The 22,383-nt window shown below is 41.3% G+C and overlaps 1 protein-coding gene across 1 annotated transcript in view; it reads left to right on the top strand.

Annotated features, from left to right (window-relative positions):
* The window catches only part of WDR1 (WD repeat domain 1), a 57,675-nt gene that overhangs the window by 14,035 nt on the left and 21,257 nt on the right, over positions 1–22,383 (top strand). Inside the window, exons 4-7 of the mRNA XM_072620229.1 lie at positions 3,721–3,868; positions 5,817–5,997; positions 20,394–20,471; positions 20,852–20,932. Coding sequence (XP_072476330.1) covers positions 3,721–3,868; positions 5,817–5,997; positions 20,394–20,471; positions 20,852–20,932 — 488 coding nt within the window. The remainder of the gene's footprint in view (positions 1–3,720; positions 3,869–5,816; positions 5,998–20,393; positions 20,472–20,851; positions 20,933–22,383) is intronic.

Raw genomic sequence — 22,383 nt, 5'->3', positions numbered from 1 at the left:
TTTCAGTGGTGTCTCCAAGGATGCATTTTCACAGCCTGGTAAGGGTAAATCATAGCTGCCTTTGGCACTTCTGCCAAGTCAGCTCCCCAGGAATCATACCTCTCAGGCCTGTGTAGTCAAATGACAACATATATATGATATGATTTTGTGGGTGCTGACAGTCCATAAGTCTTCTGAGGATCTGTGTCTGTTCCCTACACATCAGTCTCTAATTTGGGCTTCTTGGCATTTTATGTGGTGATGAGTTAGTTTTTCCTTACCCATAAAAATGCAAAGGAGCCCAAAGTAACTCCTAGATCTTTATAGCTGAACGTGACCAAAGATGCCATGTGGCCCAACATTTTTCATTTTACAGATAAAGAAAGTAAGACCCAGGCAGGTTAGGGGCTTTTGAAAGGTCACGCAGGCAATAACTATCAGGTTGAATTTGAATATATATCTTTTGTTTCCAAAGCTAAATGCTTTTCACTTTATGAATCACTGAGTTTTTGAAATTTGTTACATTTTTTAAAAACAAATACTACTTAAATAGCCTAGACTGGCATGATCTTTACAGAGCCTCTTAACTTTCTCAATATACAGGGCATGGTAGGATGGCCTATCCTCTAGGCAAGGCAACTCTTTACGACTGTATTTCACCTAATTGTGTACATAGTTTTCTTGGGGGACAAGGAGTATCTTCTAAATGGTGATTTGTCTTTAATAATAGTAATGATAGCTAGCAGTTTTACAAATATCTCATTTGATCCACAAAACAACCCTGAAAAGTATGTGCCATTATAATCCCTGCTTCACAGTTGAGGAAACTGAGGCAAATAGTTAAAAGCCTGACCAATAAGACTTAATTTTTATTTTGAGTAACTTGTCTAAGGTCACATAGTAAGTGTCCGAGATTGAATTTGAGCTTGGGTGTTTCTGACTCTAGGCACAGTTGTCGGTTCGTTGTGTCATCTAGCAACCTTTCTAGTTACATCAGATAGAGAAAAGTTTTCTGAAATTTCAAGGTAGAGTGGAACATTTACATAAGGAAGTATTTATAGGATTCTTAAGGGGAGTTGCTTAAACAGTAGTGCTGACCTATAGTGAGCTATTTAACCCTTTGGTGATTCAGGGCTGGGGCCTTTGGGGCCTTAGTCAATCATCCCAAGGGACTTGGATGAGATGCTAGTTTGCCTGAGCTCTTTGTCTTAGCATAATCAGGGAATTAAAATACCTTAGTTTTCTTAACACACACACATACATATATGTACATGTGTGTTTGTGTGTGTGTACAGATACATAAGTAGTCAGATTAGATCTCAAGTTCCATTCCAGATCTAAATATCTCTGAACCTTTTTGGAGATCAGGTCACAGTTGATGTGAGTGTGGTGACCAGACCAGACCTGGCTTTATTAAACTCAAAACTAAGGGAGTTGGAATTTCTCATTTTTTTCCCCATAGTCATAATCTTCTAACCCACCCATCCTAGCAGTAGAGGTTAAGTGGTTGCACAGGTAGCTAGTAAGTGTCTGAGGTCAGAGTTGAACACTGGCCGTCCTGCCTCCAGGGCCAGTACTCTGTATTCTGGCTGCCTCCAATTTTTTTTCTTCTTGATTCAAAGCTGATTGGCTTGAATTCAGGTAAACATAAGGCATTTGGATATGCCTGAGAGAGTTTACTCTTCCAAGTTCCCTTAGCCCCTACTCCCCTGCTTCTTCTGTCCTCTTGGGAGAGCCTCTTCCAGGAATGCTTCCCTATCGGAGTTGTCATCACATGTCTTGACTTGAAACAATTGAAGAAACAAAAGATGTTTTCTTCAGAGCCTAGTGCAGACCTAAGGCGTACGTTGGTGGAAGCTTGAATTCCCACTGAGAAAAGGACCATCTTAGGCACTTTTCATGCAATCTACAATGTAGCTTTCATTAATGGCGTGAGAAAACAGGAGTCTCAAATCCACATGCTGTCTCCTCTGTTGCCAATCATCTTGCTAATTTGTGAAGATGGGACTATTGGTAGTCAATACTTGTTGACAGGATTCTGGCAGGGAGGTAGGAGAGAAGCCTTTGGGTCTCACTTCTTTTAGTCTGCAATCTGTTAGGCTCCTTAGAGAGAAGACCAGTGTAAAGCATTGGCTGTGGTATGTATGTATGGCCTTCCATCTTTTCTTTCTCACAAAAGAACCTCTTGAGAATCTAAATTTGAATTGTTGAATGTGTTCTTAGTTTACGGTCATTTGGAGGAGAGCAGGATTAGGAAACATAGAACAAAGAATCTTAGGTGGGTGGAATGTCAGACACCATCTTAGGTTCTGGTAATTCCCCTGTTCACTAAATTCCAGCACCTTCAGCATCAGATCAACTAAAAGCCTGTTTAAGCCCTTCATAACCTGCATCTTTCCTACCTTTCAGTGTCCTCTGCTTACTCTGTGATCCAGGACAACTGGTTTTCCTGTTAACTCACACATGACTTTTATGTCTCAGCTCTGCATTTTCAGTGGCTGTCCCTCATGCCTGGAATTCTCTCCCTCCTTCAAATTCCAGCTGAATTCTCACCTTTTACAAGAAAGTTTTCCCTGTCCTGCTTAGTACTACCACCTCCCTCTGAGAGGCTTACAGTTGACTTGGTACAGATCTTGTTTGTACAGAATTGCTTATAGTGGTGTCTTTCCAGTTAGATTGTGAGCTTCCTGAGGTCAGGGATCATCTTTGCCTTTCTTTATATGCCTGCTGGGGGCCATCTCCAGTTGTCCTGACCTGTATCTCACCGCTGGACCCAGATGGCTCCAGAAGAGAAATTGAGGCTGGTGACTTTGCACAGCCCTCCCTCACTGAAATTCAATTCATTTGCAAGTCATGGCATCACCTTCCTGATATCATGGTCCTCTTTGAGAACAGAGGATGAACAACACCAGTGCCTAGTGCCATCCACGTAGTAGGAGCTTGAAAAATAACAATTTTGTACAGATTACAAGTCGGAGAAGTTCCTACTGTTGCCACCGTTGGTTTCAGTGTTGAGACGGTAACATAACAAAACCTTAAATTTAGGAGGACAGACAAGGATCAGGCCATATTGGTGATGCCGTTACTCAACGCCGATGCAGTCATTTATGTCGTAGACAGCTGTGATCAAGGCCGCGTTGGAGTTTCCAAGTCAGAGTTAGTTGCCATTTTGGAGGAAGCATTAGTAAATGCTACCTGAATAAGAGAAACCCCTTTCAATTTTTACAGCAGAAAACTAGGTCTTTACACAAAGAGTTTGAGATTCAGACCCTGATCTTGACTTCAAATACAGTGCTGTTGTCTTTAAAGAACTTCGGACGCTGAACTTAGGAGATTGGATGAGGATTTTTGGGAAGCTTTTGAATTAGCTCCCTTTTTCTTGAAGTTGGGTAGATAATTGATATTAAACCTAATCGCTTTATTGTATCTGCACAGGCGATACTGCATAATCCCTTTCACATTTTTTGAGTCCATCTAAACTCTAGGAAGGGTGACTTGTAGGAGGGAGGAAAATCTGATCACTCCCAGTTTAAGTTCACAGAAGTTGTATATGAAACAATAGGTCCATCCCTTTCTGTAGGCAGGCCTACGAGTACCCAATGTAATTGTTTTGTGCAAAGATTAATCTCAACAGATCATTGTTGAACTCGTTTCCAGGGCAGATTGTGGGGTGAATCCTTGGTAAAATAGTGATGATTCTTTCTCTCCTACCCTGTAACTCTCAATTTCTTCTCATGGCAGATGTCTCTGGGAAGCTTAGAATCTGGGATACCACACAGAAGGAACATCTCCTCAAATACGAGTATCAGCCTTTTGCTGGCAAGATTAAGGATGTTGCCTGGACTGAAGATAGTAAGAGGATCGCGGTTGTTGGAGAAGGGAGAGAGAAGTGAGTGATTGTCTTGTAAACACCCTCCTTGCCTTGTTCTCTCAAGTGTGTAGGTCTTGTTCTTAAGACTTATTAAATATTAAACAAAAAAAATGTTTGTGTCGATACTTAGAGGGCAGGGACCATGTCCTAGCTTTCTTTGGTGTCCCTTACAGGATCTGACCTCAGTACCTGCATAGAGAATTGCCTTCAGAGAGGTGGAGGGTTTTAGCCTTCAGTGCCAGAAAGGCGCTTAGAGACTTAGCCTGAGAAATTTAATCCCCTTTTTGGTTTGGTTTTTGTTTTGCTAAACAAACAAAAAAAGAGTAGACTTGTTATTTAAAGGTGAAAATGACTTGTCCACCGCTCCCAGGTTTGACCTATGCCTCGTCCCACGTTGCATTGCTTCCTTTTTGTCTTCTAAAAGTGTAAAGATTTATGCCACCATATATAGGTGAATTATTTTGTTTTGGTAGGTTTTGCCTTTCTATATAGATTGAAGTGGTATCTGTAGAGTATTCCCAGTGGCTAGTGATTATAAAATATAAGCCACAGAATCACTGAATGTCAGAAATGGAAGGCCACCCTTATGACTGCCAGGTTCAGCTGAGGCCTAGGAAGAGGGATTTCCTGGCCTGAGTCTGTGGCGTAGCAGAACTAGAACCCTTGTCTCTGGAGTCTCAATCTTGTACCTTGACACTTCCCAGCTAACAGTAGCTTCTAACACACTCAAACAGAAAGGGATTCGTTTAGCTTCGTATTGATTGATTTGAAAAACCACAAATTAACTTCTCTGTTGTATCTTATTTTTATTTATCTTGTTCAGCATTTTCCAGTTCACATTTTAATCTAGTTTAGGCTGCATGCCAGTTTGACCTTTATTTTGCATTGGTTTTTTTTCTTAAAAGCCCTTTGTGGGAGTAGTCAAAGTAGTATTCTAAGTGGTGTAATACTCAGGTCTCCCAGACTGTAAATCCGCTTCTCTGAGTTCAGAGTCATGCTTCTGAGCTGCACTAGCCGTGTGCCCCAACCTCTGTCTGCTTCAGTTTCCTTATCTGTAAAACAGGGATAATAATAGCACTTAACTTCCTAAGGTTGACATGAGAATTGAATGAGATTGTGTGTATGTGTGTGTATGTGTGTGTATGTTGCACTTTGCAGACCTTAAAGTGCTATACAAATGTTAGCATTGTTGTTATTGTCCTCCATTTTCAGATGATAAAATTGAGTCTCGGAAGAGAAATAACTTCCAGCGTGGCTAGTGGGTAGCAGAACCAGGATTCATGCCCAGATAAACTGGAATTCTTCCCCATTAGAACATACTGCCTCTGAGAGTGTGTTTTGTCTATGTATAGTGTAGTATGGTATACTGTGGTATACTGTATTGGTATAGTATGGATTTGAACAAACAACAGTTCCTGTATTTTTCCTGTATTTTTTTCTTATTTTTACCTCATCTCCTGTCCTGGTAATCAAGTGACCTCTGCTTCGAGTCTCATTTACGCTCCCAGCTAGCTGAAACCTTGGGAAAGTCACTTCTTTAGTCTAGGTTTTTTAGTTTATTAAGTTCTGGAGTTGGCCTAAGTATTATCTAAAGCCTCTAGTTTTACCCCTAGCATTCCGTTTATTTTATGACAAGTTGGAGTTCCACAGAACTCTAGTTTGGTCTGATTTTTTTCATATGTATATCTGGCCTTTTTTAAAGCATAAAGCCTTTCTGTCCCAAGATATATGTTCCTTCATGTTGAATTGAAATGACTGAGTGTTACTTTCAGGATTGATTTCTGACCCCAGCAAAGACAGGAAGGGAAAGCAGAAAGAAGACAGCAAGTTTTTCTCTCTTGTTAAATGAATGAATTGTGGATTAACTAGTGGTAGCCAAGTTCAGACCTTTGTGCAACATGGTCTTAACAACTTTCTCATTTGTCTGGTTCTCCGGTGTTTTGACTCTGTCTTTTTATCTTTTAAGGTTTGGGTCAGTCTTCCTTTGGGATACTGGCTCTTCCGTTGGGGAGATAACTGGACATAACAAAGTGATCAATAGCGTTGATATTAAACAGACCCGGCCTTACCGTCTCGCAACAGCCAGCGATGATAACTGTGCAGCCTTCTTTGAGGGACCACCATTCAAATTCAAGTTCACAATTGGCGTAAGTCAGCTTTTTCCTTTGTAACTGGTTGTGTTTGAGTTTTGGGTATCATCGTAACACTTGGGGGGTCGTTACCAGGATGGATAAAAGTCAGGAAAATCATTTGATGGAAGGAACTTTTTCTGTTTTTGTCTTGGAGGGAGAGGTTTGGAGACAATCTGGGTTAAGTGACTTGCCCTGGGTCACACAGCTAGTAAGGGTCTGAGGCCAGATTTGAACTCAGATCCTGCTGAGAGGCTGGTGCTCCATCTACTGTATCACTTACCTGCCTCCCAGAAGGAATGTTTGAAAAAGCAGTGAGGTTTGATAGAAAGAGCACTGAATGAGCAAGAGCCAAGTTCAAATCCCATCTGCTCCTTACCATCTATGTGATTTGGGGCAAGTTCCTTCACCTATCCTGGCTTCTGTTTCCTTCCATATTAAAAAAAGGAGTTAGATTAGATCAGGGATGGGGGAACCTGTGGTTTCGAGGTCACATGTGGCCCTCTAGGTCCTCAAGTGCAACCGTTTGACTGAACCAAACTTCACAGATCAAATCCTTTTATTAAGGGCATTTGTTCTGTGATATTTCGATTCAGACAGGGCTGTACGTGTGACCTCTAGGCTGCAGGTTCCCTACCCCTGGATTAGATGATTTAAAAGGTCATGGGACTTACAATGGGATTTCAAAGCTCATTTAAAGGTCAACCTCTCATTTTACAGAGAAGGAAACTGAGGCTCCTAGCCATTAAGTGAATTTTTAAGAACGCAACAGGCTAGTAAGTAGAAAAATGAGATTCTCCCTGGGTCTCTCCTGGAGTGCTGATTCATTTCTCTTTAAATTACATAGCATGGTACTTGGAGGGAAAAATGCAGCAGATTCTTTCATGTGTTTTTATAGGGTCATCATTTGCTCAAGAGAAGAGTGGTATGGAATAGAATGCTGGGCTTAAAAAATCTTATCTCAGCTTCTGGCTCCATTTAAGGGAGAACATGTGAATGCTAGTTGCCCTAAAATGGAGTGAATTGCCTTAGAAATTGTGAGTTCCTCTTTATTAGGGAGTGTTCCAGCAGAAGCTGTGTGACCAGTGGGGATTATTTTGAGGGAAGTCCCTGTGCTGAGTGGATTAGATGCCCTCTAATGCCTTTTGTAGCTCTGCCGGAGCATCTCCTGTGGCTATTGGCTAATTGGCATGTAGAATCCCAGTTATTTTGGGAGCAGTGTTGTTAAAGGTCACCCTTTTATGATGTGTGTGCAGGGATTGTAGAGCAGTAGATTCTTTTTTCCTTGTTTTTGAGCACAACTGAGTATAGTAATTAAGTCCACTGATCTGAACCCACAAAGGGGAAGGAAATTACAGGTTTCTGCTGGCTCTCCCTTTGCACAATAGTGTAAAAAGCTCAGACTGTTTATCTTTCTGCCGGTGTTTTCCTCTTAGAGGTGCCATCCAAAATGGAGGGTGTGCCTGGGAGAAAGAGCCTTTAAATGAGAAGTCATTTTCCTTCTTTGATAGCTACTGAGTTCCCCATCTCTAAGTTGTGACTGGGTGAAGTAGCTTTCAGAGTGTTGTAGCAGAGATTCCTGCTCAGGCACAGATCAGCTGAGGTGTTTTCTGAGATCCCTTCCACCTCCAAAATCCTGTAATTTAACAAGTATTTGTTAAACACAAAGCCTTGTGCTCAGCTGTAGGGGAGAAAGAATAGGCAGACAGCTGACTCTCCTCTCCCTCTGAATGCCCTGTTTCCTGGCTTTCCTCAAGTGCCACTTTTTTCAGAAAATCTTTCCTTGTATCCAAGTGCTTTCCATCCATTCATTGTCTCCAGTTCATCTTGTGGATAGTTTTCACATAGTGGTTGGCCTGCTGCCTCCTTCGTTAGACTGAACTCCATAAAAGCAGAGATTTTTCTGTGGCCTTTCTTTGTAGCCCCCCACCCCCAATTTATGTGCCTGGCATATAGTAGGTGCTTACGAGTTGACTGACTCAAGAAACTGGCTGTCTAGTAGAGGAAATCATAAACTTAAGTAGATCCATGATAGATCCTGTAGGATTCTTGCCTGTGGCTCTCAGTGAGCTCTTCACCAGAGACCTTCCTTCTGGCGCGTCTAATAGTGAAAGATAATGTTTCATCAGCCAGACACCAGCTGGTTAACCCTTGTTCTCACCGTGCAGCTGGCCATCTCTTTTGCCAGGCCTACATGTCCCTCCCTTGTGGTAGTGAGGCGTAACAGTAAGGAGGGAAAATTAAGTTGTGATATTTAAATGTGATAACATTTAAATAAGCACCTGCTGTGTGCCAGGTTCTTTACTGTTTGATCCTCACTACAGTTTTTCAGGATAGGTGTTTAGGATTGTTATCATCATCTCCATTTTACAGATGAGGGAAACTGAGGCAGACAGAGGACATGTGACTTGCCAAGGGTCCTACAGCTGGGAAGTTTCTGAGACTGGGTTTGAAATCCAATCTTTCTGACTTCTGGCCCAGCTCGCTCTCTCTGCCAGCTAGCCCCAAAAAGACAAAACTGGGGATGTCTCCAGTAAGGGGTGGATGTCTTGTGTGAACGTAAAGAAAACAAAGACAAGAGTTGCTACAGGATGGGCAGGCAGGGAAGATTGGGGGGAACATCCATAGGATCATAAACGCACTGGGATATTTGCATATTTGGAGTCAAAAGACCTGATTTCTAGATACACTACTTGATACCTTGGAGGTGCCAATCTGTGCTTAGGGGAAATTCTTCACCAAGAGCTGTGCTGATGAAATCGCAGCTGTGGCTCTATCCTTGGGAAAAGGGAAACCATTATATGGTAAACTCCTTGAGGGCAGGGACTGTCTTGTGCCCTTTTTATTTGTATCCCCAGTAGGTGCTTAATAAATGTTTATCGGTTGATTGGATCCATTGGATTGTAAGGTCCCTTCCCCTCTCCCCGCTTCTCCCCCAACCCCAACCCCCCCCCCCCCCCCCCCCCCCCCGTCTCTGTCCTTCTCCCTCCCTCCCCTTTCCTCTCCCTCCCTGTCTCTCTCTCTGCCATTTATTTACCTTGGACAAGATGTGAACCATTCTAGCTAGCCTTCAGTTTCCTTTTTTATGAAAATGGTCTCAATGGCTTTTAAGATCCCTTCTGGCTCTTAATCTGGTCCTGTTAAGGAAAAGGAGTTTGGAGTAACCAGCTGCTTGAAAAAGAGGCTTCTGGAATAACCTCATTCTCCTGCAAACCTTTCGTCAATTCAACAGACATTCACTGGTTGTGTTGGAAAATCACAGCAAAGGTTGGGTAGGCGGGGACTGCGTGGGCTGTGTGAGCAGTGTCAGCACCCGAAAATGAGTAAGTTTGCTAAATTTTAGTGAAAGCTCACTTGGCCTCCAGGCAGAAAGGAAGTGGCATTTAAGGGGGGGTAAAATTCAAAATCTTTTATTTCTTACCTTGTACCAGGGAAAACAAGCTTTTCCTAAAGCTAAGGGGAAGTTTTCCTGGTAGCATTTCCCCCCCTTTCCCTGCTCCACAAATTCTTGGTTTCAGGTTACATAGTTGGCCCTGAATCTAGCACCTTTGGCTAGAGTAGTTGCCTTTCTACTGATGTAGTCCTGATTCACCTTGTCCAGACTGGCCATGCCTTTTTTCTCTGTCTAGGCTCCAGGGTTCCAAATGTAACTTTAGGACATGATATCAGTAATCAGAGGAACCCAAGCCCTTAGACCCACAGATAAGAGCTGTACAAACCCTTTTTTAATGTCTGCTTAGGACAGACTGGACTGGATACTCTATATTCATCCTTGGCCCCTCTCCTCACCTGGCCTGTGCATCTTTCAGTTTGGGGTTGATGTTAGAATACAGGCAAGACTTTCTAGATCCAAAAGATAGATAGGCAAAGCATTTATTAAGCATTTACTACATGCCTGTCTTACTGCATGTGTAATACAAATATAAGCAAAAAAGATAGTTCTTGCCCTCAAGAAGCTGCTATTTTCATGGAGGTCATCTGGGGAATTGTGGACTGAGCGAGGTTTAAAGTGAGTGTAGCTGGCTTCCTCAAATGGAGTTTCCAGGTAGGAGGCAGAATTCTCCAATTCCCAAAGGAGGCACTAGGAGACTGAGAATGGTGGAGGTAGACAAGTCATCTGGACAGTCAGGTACTGGGCCGAGTTTGAATTGAAAGAAATCTTTTTCTGGTCATCACCTCCTTTTGGTGAGTTTGAACAACTTGCCTCCTTGTGGAAGAGGAGGGACCCTGGCCTCCTGAATCCTCTCCTGACCTCTGGAGCACTTTATTTCTGTTTTGGGGATTTCAACTTCATATTTAAAATGAAGAGAACTGAATGGGGTATGGTGGATAGAGGACTCTCTTTGGAGTCAGGATGTACTATGTTCAAATACAGCCATATAACCCTAGACAAATCACTTTCCATTTTTTTCCCTTGTCTTGTAATGCATACAACATTTAAGTCAAGGATCCGAATGAGATAATGCCTATGAAGTACCATTTGAGTGTCTACAGTTACTTACAAAACCCAGCTTTGAGACTGCCATCACTAATTTTCAGTTCCCTGTTAATGGTTGATTTAGAACCTTAGGGGTTAGATTGGCTGCTGAATCTTTTATTTTAAAGGGCACGATCGGGTCTAGTGGAGACTTTTCCCAAGGTCATATGGATAGTAAGGGTTTCTGGGCTCAGCCCCTGGACCTCAAGTCTAGAGTGGTATTCTTTTCACTAAGCAGACGTCTTCTCTTGGACAACTGCTTTATTTAGACTAGAAGGAAAGTCAGCTTTATGAGTTTGGGAAACAGCCCTCATCTGAATGTCAGTACAGAAATGAAGCTGAGCACCGGGTGATGCTCATCTCATTCAGTCTGGAAAAACAACTGAGAAAACCCCCTCCTTTTGTAGGAGTGCGGGGCCTGCTGCGCCCTTCTTCAGGCCTGGGCTGGTGTTGCTTCTTATACTCTTTATTTTCTTGTATTATTTAATTTTGTTATTGTTACTATTTTTTTTTCCATAAATAAAAAGTTTGTGTTTTTTCATCCTTTTTTCCTCCACACGTGTTTTACAAAGACAGTCAATCATATTAGAGTGGGGTGGTTAGGAGAGAGAGGAGGGGTGTTTGAAAATGAAGGTGCTAGAGAAACAAGATGGCAAAAAAACTTACTTTTACTTGTTGAATAAGTGAATTTGCAGTGAGTCTTTGTGAGTTGTTGTAGGCTGAACATCCCCTGTATCGGGGCAAGAGTTCACCTCTGGGGATTAGCCCCGTGTAGAGATATGAGCTCCTCCAGAACGTTGCAAAGGGACCTTGATGCTGGGAGCTTGTACCCAGTGAGGATTTGTCTTTGGCATGTGTCTTCCCTTGTAAAGACTTGCTAATGGTCTCTATTCCTCATTATTGATGTCGCTATGGAACCATTTGTACATTCTTACTTAGTGAGAGATTTAACAGTTCATTTCCGTGCTGCTCACTGAGGGAAGCAAATCTCTGTCTTTTTCTCGTAATTGTGAAGTCCTTTTGCCCCCTTAACAGTGTGATAGCTTGATGTGACTCTGAATGTTCTCTGCCGGGGCCCAGGGTGGAGCAGCCATTGGAACTGACTCATGGGACTGCTCTGTTTGGATTCTTCACACTGAGACTCTGACTTCCTGGGAACTGATGAGTAATGCTGGGGGTGGGAGTGGGGAGTCTCAACATAGCAGCTTTCTCTAAATGTGGGATCTTCGCCGTTCCGTCTAGTCCGTGGAAGGTGGCATAGTGCCACTTTGGAAAAGGAGGCAGAAATCTGTTTTGGGCATCATGAGAGGTGCAACCTCTCTATGTAAACAATCTAAGCTCAAGCTTTTCAGTGAAGCCCAGAGTTGTTTTTGTTTTGGGTAGTAGTAGCAAGGAATAATCCAATCAAAAAAGAAAAGTTCATTTTCTTATTTTGAGTGAGTTTTTTTCTCTGAGCTTTTTTTTTTTCCTAAGGCAGCCATAGGGCAGCTAGATAACCTAGTGGGTGGAGCATCAGCCCTGTTGTCAGGAAGACCTGAGTTCAGATCTGGTCTCAGACACTTACTGGATGTGTGACCCTGGCAAGTCACTTACCCCTAACTACCTTCAAAAAAAAAAAAAAAAAGGCAGTCTCCTCATGTTAGAGCTATTGGACATTGGAATCGAGAGACCTTGTTCCTGTAGTTTCCCAGTCGTAGGAAAGAATTTCTAGTTAGTGGTTGCTTCTTCAGGAGCAGAATGGTGAAAGAGGAAAGGCATTACTCAAGAAGACAGAAGGCCAAGATTGTGTGTCTTTGGGCCAGTCATTGTCTTTCTGGACCTCACTTTGCTCCTGTGAAGGTTGTGGTGGGGGCTGGGCGGCATGATTCCTGAGCTCCCTGCCAAGGTGTGACATTCTGTAATTCTCTACGTATATCACCTCTAGGAAGGATTGGGAACCTGTGGTCAAAGGAGCAGCCCTTCTGTGGCTGCACCTCCTTTTCTGGACCTTGGTTTTTCCGTCACCAGAACAAAATCTCCAATTTTAAGAGATTTTTCTTTAGAACATCCACATGAAGAAGTATGGAGTATAAAGATTTCATCCTCATTTCATATTAAAGGACTTGTCTGAAGTAGCACAGATTGTAATTATCAGTGCTGGGATTTTAAATGGGTGTTTCTTGACTTGGGAAACCATTTTAAGGTACCTGCCATGTATAAAACACTTGATAGGCTATAGGAAAAGTCAAAATTTAAATTAAGCTTCCTTACTGGCAGTTTTTAAAGGCTGAAACAGCTGTAACATATATAATATCATATATTATATAATATGTAACATAATAATACATAATGTCATTATATAAAGTATATATTACACATTACATAAAACTTTATTTAAGTACAGGGTAGGATTCTGTCCTACAATTTATTGTTAACATCTAGGTGAATAGCATGGTGCCATGGAAAGGGCCCTGGATTGGGGGGCAACGGCCTTGGCTCTGCTTCTTAGTGCCAGTGTCACCTTTTAGGCAAGACCTCTCTGAGCCTCATTTTCCTCCTCTGTAAAAAGAGCAGGTTGGACCTAATGCCTTCTGACTTCCCTCACAATTCTAAATCTAAGATCATGGCAAATACGATCCTTTTCCTATTTCCGGTTGAAAGGCTCTAATCTGAGCAACTTTGTCTGTGAGGATGATAAAAATAATATTTCTGCCTTGTAAAAAGTGACAGGTGGAAAAATAACGATGTCAGAGTCAGAGAGTCCTTAAAGGGAAGAAAGCTGTGTCTGTCAGGAAATGAGAGAAAGCCAACTTAGAGGCTACACTGGCCACTTGGGGACAGACTTCTGGCTCCTGCCCTCAACATCATACCCTAAGCATGAAGCCCTTTCTTTCTGATGGAATGGTACTATTTTTAGTATTTGCTTTTTTTGGTGATCAGAACACAAGTATTTATTAGGCTCTGCCATAAGCTATTTGGAGGGTGCTCACATCAGCCTTGGGTTCATTTGGAATATGAGCACTAACTGTGCCCTGAGCTCAGGGGAAGAGTTTCCTGGAAGGAGACTGGGAGAAAGGTACCTTGAGAGCAGCCCTATGGCTGTTAAGAGGATGTCTCAAATCATGTGTTATCTGAACCACCGGTGTCTGTTTTCATGGCAGGAAGCCTGGATTTATTTGTAAGCTTATATTTCAAGTGGGGGAATCATAGATCTTAAGCAGGAAGGGACTTCAAAAGCTATGTAGTATAAATTCATCCTCTCCTTTATTTTGCACATAAGAAAACTGAGGCAGATAGAAGTTGTGATTTGCCCAGCGTCCTTTAGCTACTCAGGGTCTGAGGCTGAATTTGAACTTGGGTCTTCATGATGCTGCTGCCTTTGATAATTCTTTCTATAACATTCCTCCTACTACAGCATGATGCCCCACTTCATACATTGTCTTGTCTGTTTCTTGGAAGTAGAGGTATGGGTAAGAAAAGAGGAGAACCCCTCTGTTTTTTACCCTCCTTTTTTTTCCTACTTTATGAACTGAGTAGAGATCAGCATAAAGTTTTTCCAAAAGATATCAGTGATCTTTTTTACCAAAAAGGAATTCTGTCGTAATTATCTTACATATGCACAAGAGAAAATTTTGTTCTAGCTCCCTTTTTGTACCTTTCTGAAACATGCCCCTTACTTTCCCTCCTCATTCCATTGTGTTCCCAAGTTTTCCACTCTGCTTTAAAGGAAAAGTGAGGTGAATGAGCTGCTTTTCCCAAGTAAAGCTAGAACAAAAATAATTCAAATCCCAGGTGCTCTATGGCTACCAGTGTTGGCCTTGTGGGTACAGATGGGACTGGCTCCTTTAGAGCTTGAATTTAATAATCAGAAATAAGGAATATATTAGGAAATCCTTAGAAATCATCAAAAACTAATTTCTTGGGTCTTCCTTTATTTCATTTTTTTATATTTTATTTTGCATGTTGTATTATTTTTAATTTTTCTTGCCAATTTTTGTGTTCTGTGCAATATACTTTTCTGGTTCTCTCTTAAAATTAAGAGGGTTGGATTATATGGTGGAAAGTCATTTCCCAAGGGCAGCTATGTGTGTGGTGGAGACCTGAGTTCATTTCTGGCCTTAGACACTTAACCAGCTGTGTAACCTTGTGGGAAGTCATTTAACCCTGTTTGCCTCAGTTTCCTCATCTGGGAAATGGCAAACCAGTCCCATGTCTTTGCCAAGAAAACCCCAGATGGGATCCCAGAGTCTGAAATGGCTGAACAACAAATAAAACGTTTACCAAGGAGTCAGGAGGGATATAGAGACTAATCTGATCCTGGGACTTGCTAACAACGATAACATTCTCCCGGAGGATTTCTTTGCCGTGTTAGAATTCTGTAACATTAATCCTTTCCACAGTTTGCCCTAATTTTATGTCTATTACACCAGTTTCTCTCTAGCCTTGATGGTCCCCATATCACATAGATTTCTTGGCCTAAGTAAGGAAGATTTTTCTTTTGAAATACCTTAACAGTTAAAAGCAAAAAATGGAGTTGTAATTAAAGGGAAGATAACATGATGTTATGGTGTGGTGAGGGGAGGAGTCATGGATTGATTTTTTTTTTTTTTAATAGACTAGGTGTCCAAAAATCTGGGTTCTAATCCTAGGACTTGGATAAATCACTGCATGACTTTGAGCATGTCCCTTTACTGCTTTGGTCTTTTTTTCTCCCCCTGGTTTTTTTAATTAGGGGATTAAATGATCTAAAAGGTTCCTTCCAGGAACTAGGCAACCAGGAGGCTAGGTCAAAGCTGGAGCTTGAAGTCCCCTGAGCCAGTTAAGTCTCAGCAGCTTTCTTACTTTTAAGGGAGAAAGCAGCTTAGCCTGTGAGGGAGGAGAGCCTTGAGATATTTCTCCTCTTAGCTCTTGATTTTCTTTTCATACTTAACCAAATCTCCTTTCATGGCAGATTGCCTCACTTATCTTTGAGGGATAGCACATTGGCCTTCAAATAGAGTGCAGAATGTGACATTTTCTACAACGCTAGAATCACAAATGTCTTTTCTCTTTCCTTCATGTTGCTGCCTTAATTTTATGACGTTTCACTCCTAGTTAGAATTCTCTTAAGTAGATAAAGGACAGGCAGTGTATCGTCCCCCTTTTACAGCTGAGGAAAACAGACTTTGGAGCTAAGCAATTTTTTCCTAACCTAGCACCTTCTTCCCTTTCCAGTCTTCTTACATCTGTCTCCATACTCTACATTTCTTTAATCCAGTGACACTGGCCTCCTGGCTATTGACCAACAAGACACTCTATCTGTCCACTCCAGGCATTTTCTCTGGCTGTCCCCCATGCCTGTGATGTTGCCCGTCCTTATCTCTGCTGCTGGGCTTCCTTCAAGTCCCACCTCCTACAGGAAGCCTTTCCCAACCTCTCAACTCCAGTTAATTATTTATTAATTTTTAAAATTAATTTGTTAATTGTTTCCTATTATTCTTATATAGCTTGTTTGTAGATTGTCTCCTCCATTAGCTTGTAAGTTCCTTGAGAGCTGGGGCTGTCTTTCACAAACTTCTTGTATTCCCAAAATTCCACAAGTGCTTGATACATAGTAAGTATTTAACAAATATTTATTCATTCTCTGATCCAAAGAGTAAGTGAGATTGGCCCTAGATCTCCTCACTGCTTGCTAATCAGTCCAGAGCACTGTGGTGCAAGGGAAACTCTTGGGATTTAGAGGGAAAAGAGACCTAGCTCTTCTTCAGCCTGCCTTCTGGGACAAGTTGTGTCATCTGGCTGGACTTCAGTTCTTTCATGTGTAAAATAAGGGGTGAGTGGAGGAGATGAACTCTGTCTGCTGCTTCCCCACCTCTAAATCCTGAAATATAATTTTCCTAACACTAGGTAGCTCTTTTAACCACAGCAAGTAAAAGTTTTCCCCACTCTAGGATACTTTTCAACGTCCAGTAGAGTAGACTATTAAAAGACTGTTGAGATGCAGAATTTTTTTGATTTTATTGATGTCTTTTGTCATTTGTTAGTGGGGAGAAAAAACCCTTCATATTTCTCTTTGTATTTCTTCTCTTATGTAGAACCCATTCTTGTGACAAAGAAAAAAACTGAGAATAAACTTAATATAGCCATCCAAACTCAGAGTTCTCTTTACAATCCCTTTCTCCCCATATATGCCTGGAGAAAGGTTTTGTTTAATTTGGGGGGGGGGGAGACCCTCTTTTTTTTTTTGTTTTCCAGTTTTTGCTTATCATTATGTATTCTATTCAGAACTTGCTATTTATTATTATTTTCATTTCCATAGTTGTCATTTTGGTTTGTTTCCAAGTCTACTTCCGTTTCTCTCTGTATCAGCACATGCCAGTCCATCCCCATTTCCCCAAATTCCTCATATTCATCATTTATTATGCTATAGTGAGAATCTATCAAATTCATGTTCCACAGTTCTTTTTAGTGATTTCCCAACAAATGGGTAGGCAAGTGTGGTACACAGTGGAGGAAAAAGTGCTTTTGGAGTCAGAGAACCTGGGTTTAAATCTTATGCCACTTGTGTGACCTTGGACAAGTCACTCAATCCAAGTTCCTTGCCTGTGAAATGAGAGGGCTGGCTTAGATTAAGCCCATAGAGGTCCATTCCAACTCCAGGTTTGGATCTAGTCTCTGGCACCACAGAGTGCAACTGTTCGTATTTGAGAATAAAATAGATCTTTGTTTCTGACTTTGACTTCCTTGGGATGTATGCCCAGTCAGTCATGGGATTATGGAGTTAATTTGATACCTAGAATGTTTGGTCCAGTTCACATCTTTATCAACATTGTATTATCATGCTTGCCTGCCTTCTGTAGCTCGTGTTGTTGAGTATTTACACTGAATGAGATTGAAACCCCAGACTTAATAATCTGCATTTCTCTTCTTAGTTGTGGGATTTTGAGTGTGGTGGTTTTGTATGGTTACCTGTAGTTTGCATTTCTTTTGAAAACTATTGACATCCTTTGACAGCTTTATTATTGGGGAGTGGCTCTTGGTGTTCTGTATTTGTCAATTCCCCATCAATCGTGTGTTTCTTGGAAAGTTTTTCGTTTGTTTCTAGGTGCAGGCCTGTGATACCATTAATGTGAAATTCGAAAATGCCACATAGTGACTTAGAAAACCACAAATTAAATTTTTATTTATGTTGGATTGTTGTCTTACTTTGTTCAAAATTTCTTAATTATATCTATCAATCTGGATATGACTGTAGGAATTAAACATTTGTTGATTTTTTTTTTTATGCTCTTGTATAGCCACTGTATCTCTCCCCTCGCCCCACCATGGTTGTATTTCTGTCCTCTGCCCTTCCACTTGTCCCTCTTTCGAGATCTACCTGCTTCTTGGGGATCCGAGTGTATCTTCACAAGTAGCTAGCATCAATAGCAAAAATTCAGCAAGGCACTGCTGTGGGGGTGGGATCCAGCCTGTGCTTCATTTCAGCCGCCACAAAAACAAACCAGTCTTTTTCATGAAGAAACTTATCCCAACAGGGAGAGAGGTGGCTGTCAAGAAAACACCTCCTCTTGGGAGTGGTACCCAATCTGTGCTTTGAAGAAAGGCAGAAGCCAGAAAAGGGTTGGGGGCGTTTAACTGATTTGTAAAAGTAGGAGTTTGGGGACACAATAAAATAAAACCATGAGCTAATGTTGTGGGGAAAAAAAAGAGGAAAACTAGAATGACAGTATAAAAAGGCAAAAGGCTTTCACAATAAATGAGAGAAATAAAGCAAATTATCACAAGCAACTTCACCTCATTAATAAGCCCAAAAAAACTGACTTTTGAAATGAAGCAGATGAATACTTTAAAAGGTAAAATGCCCCTAACATGAACAAGAAATAGTTTAAATAATTCAGCATCAGAAAAAGCCATAAGTGAATTCCCAAATGGGGAAAGGAAGGAGAGAGAACTCATTTAGAAATGATTTCTATCAAACATTTAAAGAAAGGTAGGAGTTCTATGAGGTATATGTAGCCCAGATGGGTCTTGGGGGAAGGTGGGGAGAAAAGTCTATGGGAAGATGTAGAAGTATGAGATAAAAGTATACAATTTAATAGAATTACCTCAGAAGCTGATGCTCGAGTGAGAGGAGGAACATACAGTTGATAGATACCGCTTAAGCTCATTTGGAGTGGTATCAACTGTATCCTATTAGAAGGTAGGGTGAGATTACGTTAGGCTAGGGACGCCAAGAAAGGCAGTGTTCGAGCTGGGCCATGAAACATGTAAGATCCGGTTAGGAGAGGGATTATAAGGTAAAACCACATGATCCAAGAATCCAGAAATGGAAGACTATGGGGCACATTCAGTGAACAGCCAAGTCATCTAGTTTGGGCTCTTTATAGAAATGTTAGCTATCACTTATCTACTCACTGCTGTCAAAAGGGTTAGAGTTTAGTGTGTGCTGAGTGCTTTACAATTATTATCTCAATTTTATCCTCAGGAAACTGAAGCAAACAGAGGTTAAGTGATTTGCCCTGGGTCACACAGCTAGTACATGTCTGAGGCCAGATTTTAGCTCAGGGAAAAACCAGAGAGGGTCCTGAAGCACAGATAATAAATACATCCTCCTTCATGGCAGAGAAATAGAGGATAACTGGGAAAGAGTTGTCACAGTTGCTGCATATGATTTTTATATACATTTTTTGCTTAGTTTTTCCTTGTCACAAGAAGGTGGGTTTATTCTGCAATAGGGAATGATTGATAATGAAACATCAGAAATCAGAAGCTTTCTTTCAAGTTGTAAGGTCTTCAAGATGACAGGAACCTTAGAGGTCATCTTATCCCACGAGTCCCATCAGTGGCATCCCCAGTCAGTGACCTTAAATATCTCCAATTTCAGTGAGTATCCAATAACGACGCATAGTTGATTTTGGCTTATATTAAGCCTAAATCTGCCTCCTTGTAACTTCAAACCATCACAGGTATTTGGTGAAAAGAGGTGTAGTCGGAGGAGCCTTGGATTTGGGATCAGGAAAGATCTACCTCTAGAATTTATTAATTTGTAGAACCACAGGCAGATCTTTGAACCTGTTAGTGGTGATAAATAAAAGCTGTACAGCTAATCTCACAGGGTAGTTGGTGAGATTCAAATGAGGTATGTAAAGTTTTTTGCAGTTCTACATAAATATTTTATTCATGTCTGGTTCTCCCAACCTCCTCGTCTTCAAAACAAGTTTGTTTGAATTCCTTGGGACTTGGAACATTTTACCACGATCATCACTAGTAATTTGATTCCCAGGCTAGTCCACAAAAACCTCTTTCATCATGATAACTATTGTTTATAGTTCCAGTACACTGTTGCTAAAATGTCTCTTTTGTGGACTAGATGGGGGGCTGTCTAACCACTGATAACACAGTACCTGTAGGGAAGTGGATTCTATGGAACATATTTAAAAGGACTGTGGAAACACTTTGAACAAACCTTCCTTCTTCCTCCCCCAATTACAGTCATATTTACCACTGACTTTGGTGGTTAGGATATGAGGGGGCCAGTCACTACTAAGATGGTTTGTGGAGAGTAACAGAGAAGGCTTTAGGAATGGTTTCTTGGGAAGGGTGCTTCTTTAGGTGGGAGTTTTGGGAGATCTGGATGAAGCCAAGAGATGGGCCATCTCTGTTCCTTACTCACATTACTTTCAAAGGCTAAGTTTCCTCACCTGTGTAACATGGGGCTTGGATCAGATTCTCTCTAAAGTCCCTTCCAGCTCTGTCCTTCCACATAGTCTGTGTTCAGAGTCTGTGATTAAATAGAGCTTTTTCTACCTAGTGGTGAACCTCATGGTAAAGACCCAGATATCTTTTTAAAAAAACCCATTCAAATCTCTTCTGATTGAATCATGATAACTGCTTAACTTCTTTTTTTTTAATTATTTAATTTAAAACTTTTACATTTTAATTCGTTTCTCAGCTGGCTAACCTTGCATGTTTTCTGCAGGACCACAGCCGATTTGTCAACTGTGTCAAGTTCTCTCCAGATGGGAATAAATTTGCTACAGCAAGTGCTGATGGCCAGGTAACTTCCCTTGTTTTCTTAATCTGGAGAAAACATAGCTTACCTTTTAAAGGCTCTGATTTCTTTATGAAGCTGTTCTAGGGTGAGGGGGGAAAAATTCTGATTGTTTAATGGAGGAAGTTAAAAAAATAAATTTAAAAATTATTTCTTGCCTGCTGGAAAACCACACTACAGTATACCTCAGTACAAGTGAGATACTTAAGATGTAAATGTTTGCATTTTACGAAGTATACCATTCAGATTTTTACGTGATGCACATATTTGAGGGAATTACTTCTTATTAGGTGTTTGGATGACATCATTTCTAAGTATGATGGTGAAGGAATTGAAGAGTAGCCTAAAACTAACCTTAGGACCCTGTTTCTCTTTTGCCTTATAAGATTTATATCTATGACGGAAAGACTGGAGAGAAAGTCTGTGCACTAGGAGGGAGCAAGGCTCATGATGGGGGAATTTATGCTGTAAGTACCACCTTCTTTTCAGTTTCATTTTTTACAGACTCTCTGGTATCTGTATTCTGACAGTAGAATACAACTTTGGAAGGTTTAAGTGTAAGATGTGGGAAGCTGACTGGACTGGGAAGCCTGAATTCCAGTCTCAGCTCTACTCCTAATTAGCTGTGACCTAGCTCAACTTACCTTTCACTGGCCTAATAAGACAGTTGAACACAGCACACAGGAGGGCTGCTAGCACAGGTTCGCTCTTGATTTGGTTAGACAGAAAAGACACTAAGAAGGGGGTTAATAATCTTACTTTATTCTAGTCTAGTTTTCTCAGAAGAGGTTGCTGGTAATGAGAGCCACAACTCTTACAGTATTCTCTAATCCCCCTTCTCATGGGGGCAGTGAGAAAGGGGAGGGGAGCGACTACCCCTACTTCTCCATGGGCTCAGTCGAGACAGTCACAATTTGTAATTCTTCTAAATGCCTTCAAGCATCAATGGGGGCCAGTTGAGGCAAGTACAGATTCCATGGTGCCCCCCCAACCTTGATGGAGGCTGATTAAGGCATGCACAGCATTCCAGCTTGTGTACTCAACCCTAAGGTTACCCATTCTCTGACCAATGACCATCTGCTTTATAGGGCATCAGACAAAGAATACCTATTGCCAGCAATAGCCTCACAAGTTTACATCGCCCATCCCTGCAACTCACTGCACAGCTGCAGTGGGTGTTTATATTATCATTATAGAATGTTGTGCCAGCATTGTGGAGATGTTTCAAACCGTAACTGTAGGAACTCATCTAATACCTGGGAACCGAGAGATTGTTACGACTATGGATCCTGGGAAACTGAACTCTGAGAAATAATAACAAAATATTCACTTTACGTACACTAAAATCCACCCTAATTATGCTAAAATTCACCTTACACTTTGGCCTCAATTTTGTCTCCTTAAAATGATTTAGACTAGAATTTACAGTAGCAGTTCTTAAAGTGTGTTCTTAGCAAACCCCTTAGCTAGATTCAGGGGGTTCATGGTTAAAACTGATTTCAAAATAATAAAACATTTTAATTTCTACTACAGTAAATATCAATAGATGAAACCCACAAAAACAAAGCTGCTTTGGAGATCATCGCTAATTTTTAAATGTATCAGGGGACCCTGAGACCAAAATGTTTGTGATCCACTGGACTAGTTGATTTTTCCAAACTGTGATTGGGGTGGGGTTCCCCACACCTGGAGGTGTCCTGAGCAGGCATGAGTTTAGTGCCAAGGGTGGGAAACCTGCAGCCTTCAGGCCATATGTAACCCTCTAGGTCTTCAGGTGCAGCTCTTTGACTGAATCTAAACTTCACAGAACAAATCCCCTTAATAAAAGGATTCGTTCTGTAAAACTTAAAAGACCTCACCCAAGGACCTAGAAGGCCACATGTGGTCTCGAGGCTGAAGGTTCCCCACCCCTGGACTA

The sequence above is a fragment of the Notamacropus eugenii genome, chromosome 6, assembly GCF_028372415.1.
Source record: "Notamacropus eugenii isolate mMacEug1 chromosome 6, mMacEug1.pri_v2, whole genome shotgun sequence".
Lineage (NCBI taxonomy): Eukaryota > Metazoa > Chordata > Mammalia > Diprotodontia > Macropodidae > Notamacropus > Notamacropus eugenii.
Note: the sequence above shows the minus strand (reverse complement) of the source record. Positions and strands in the feature narration are given on the sequence as shown.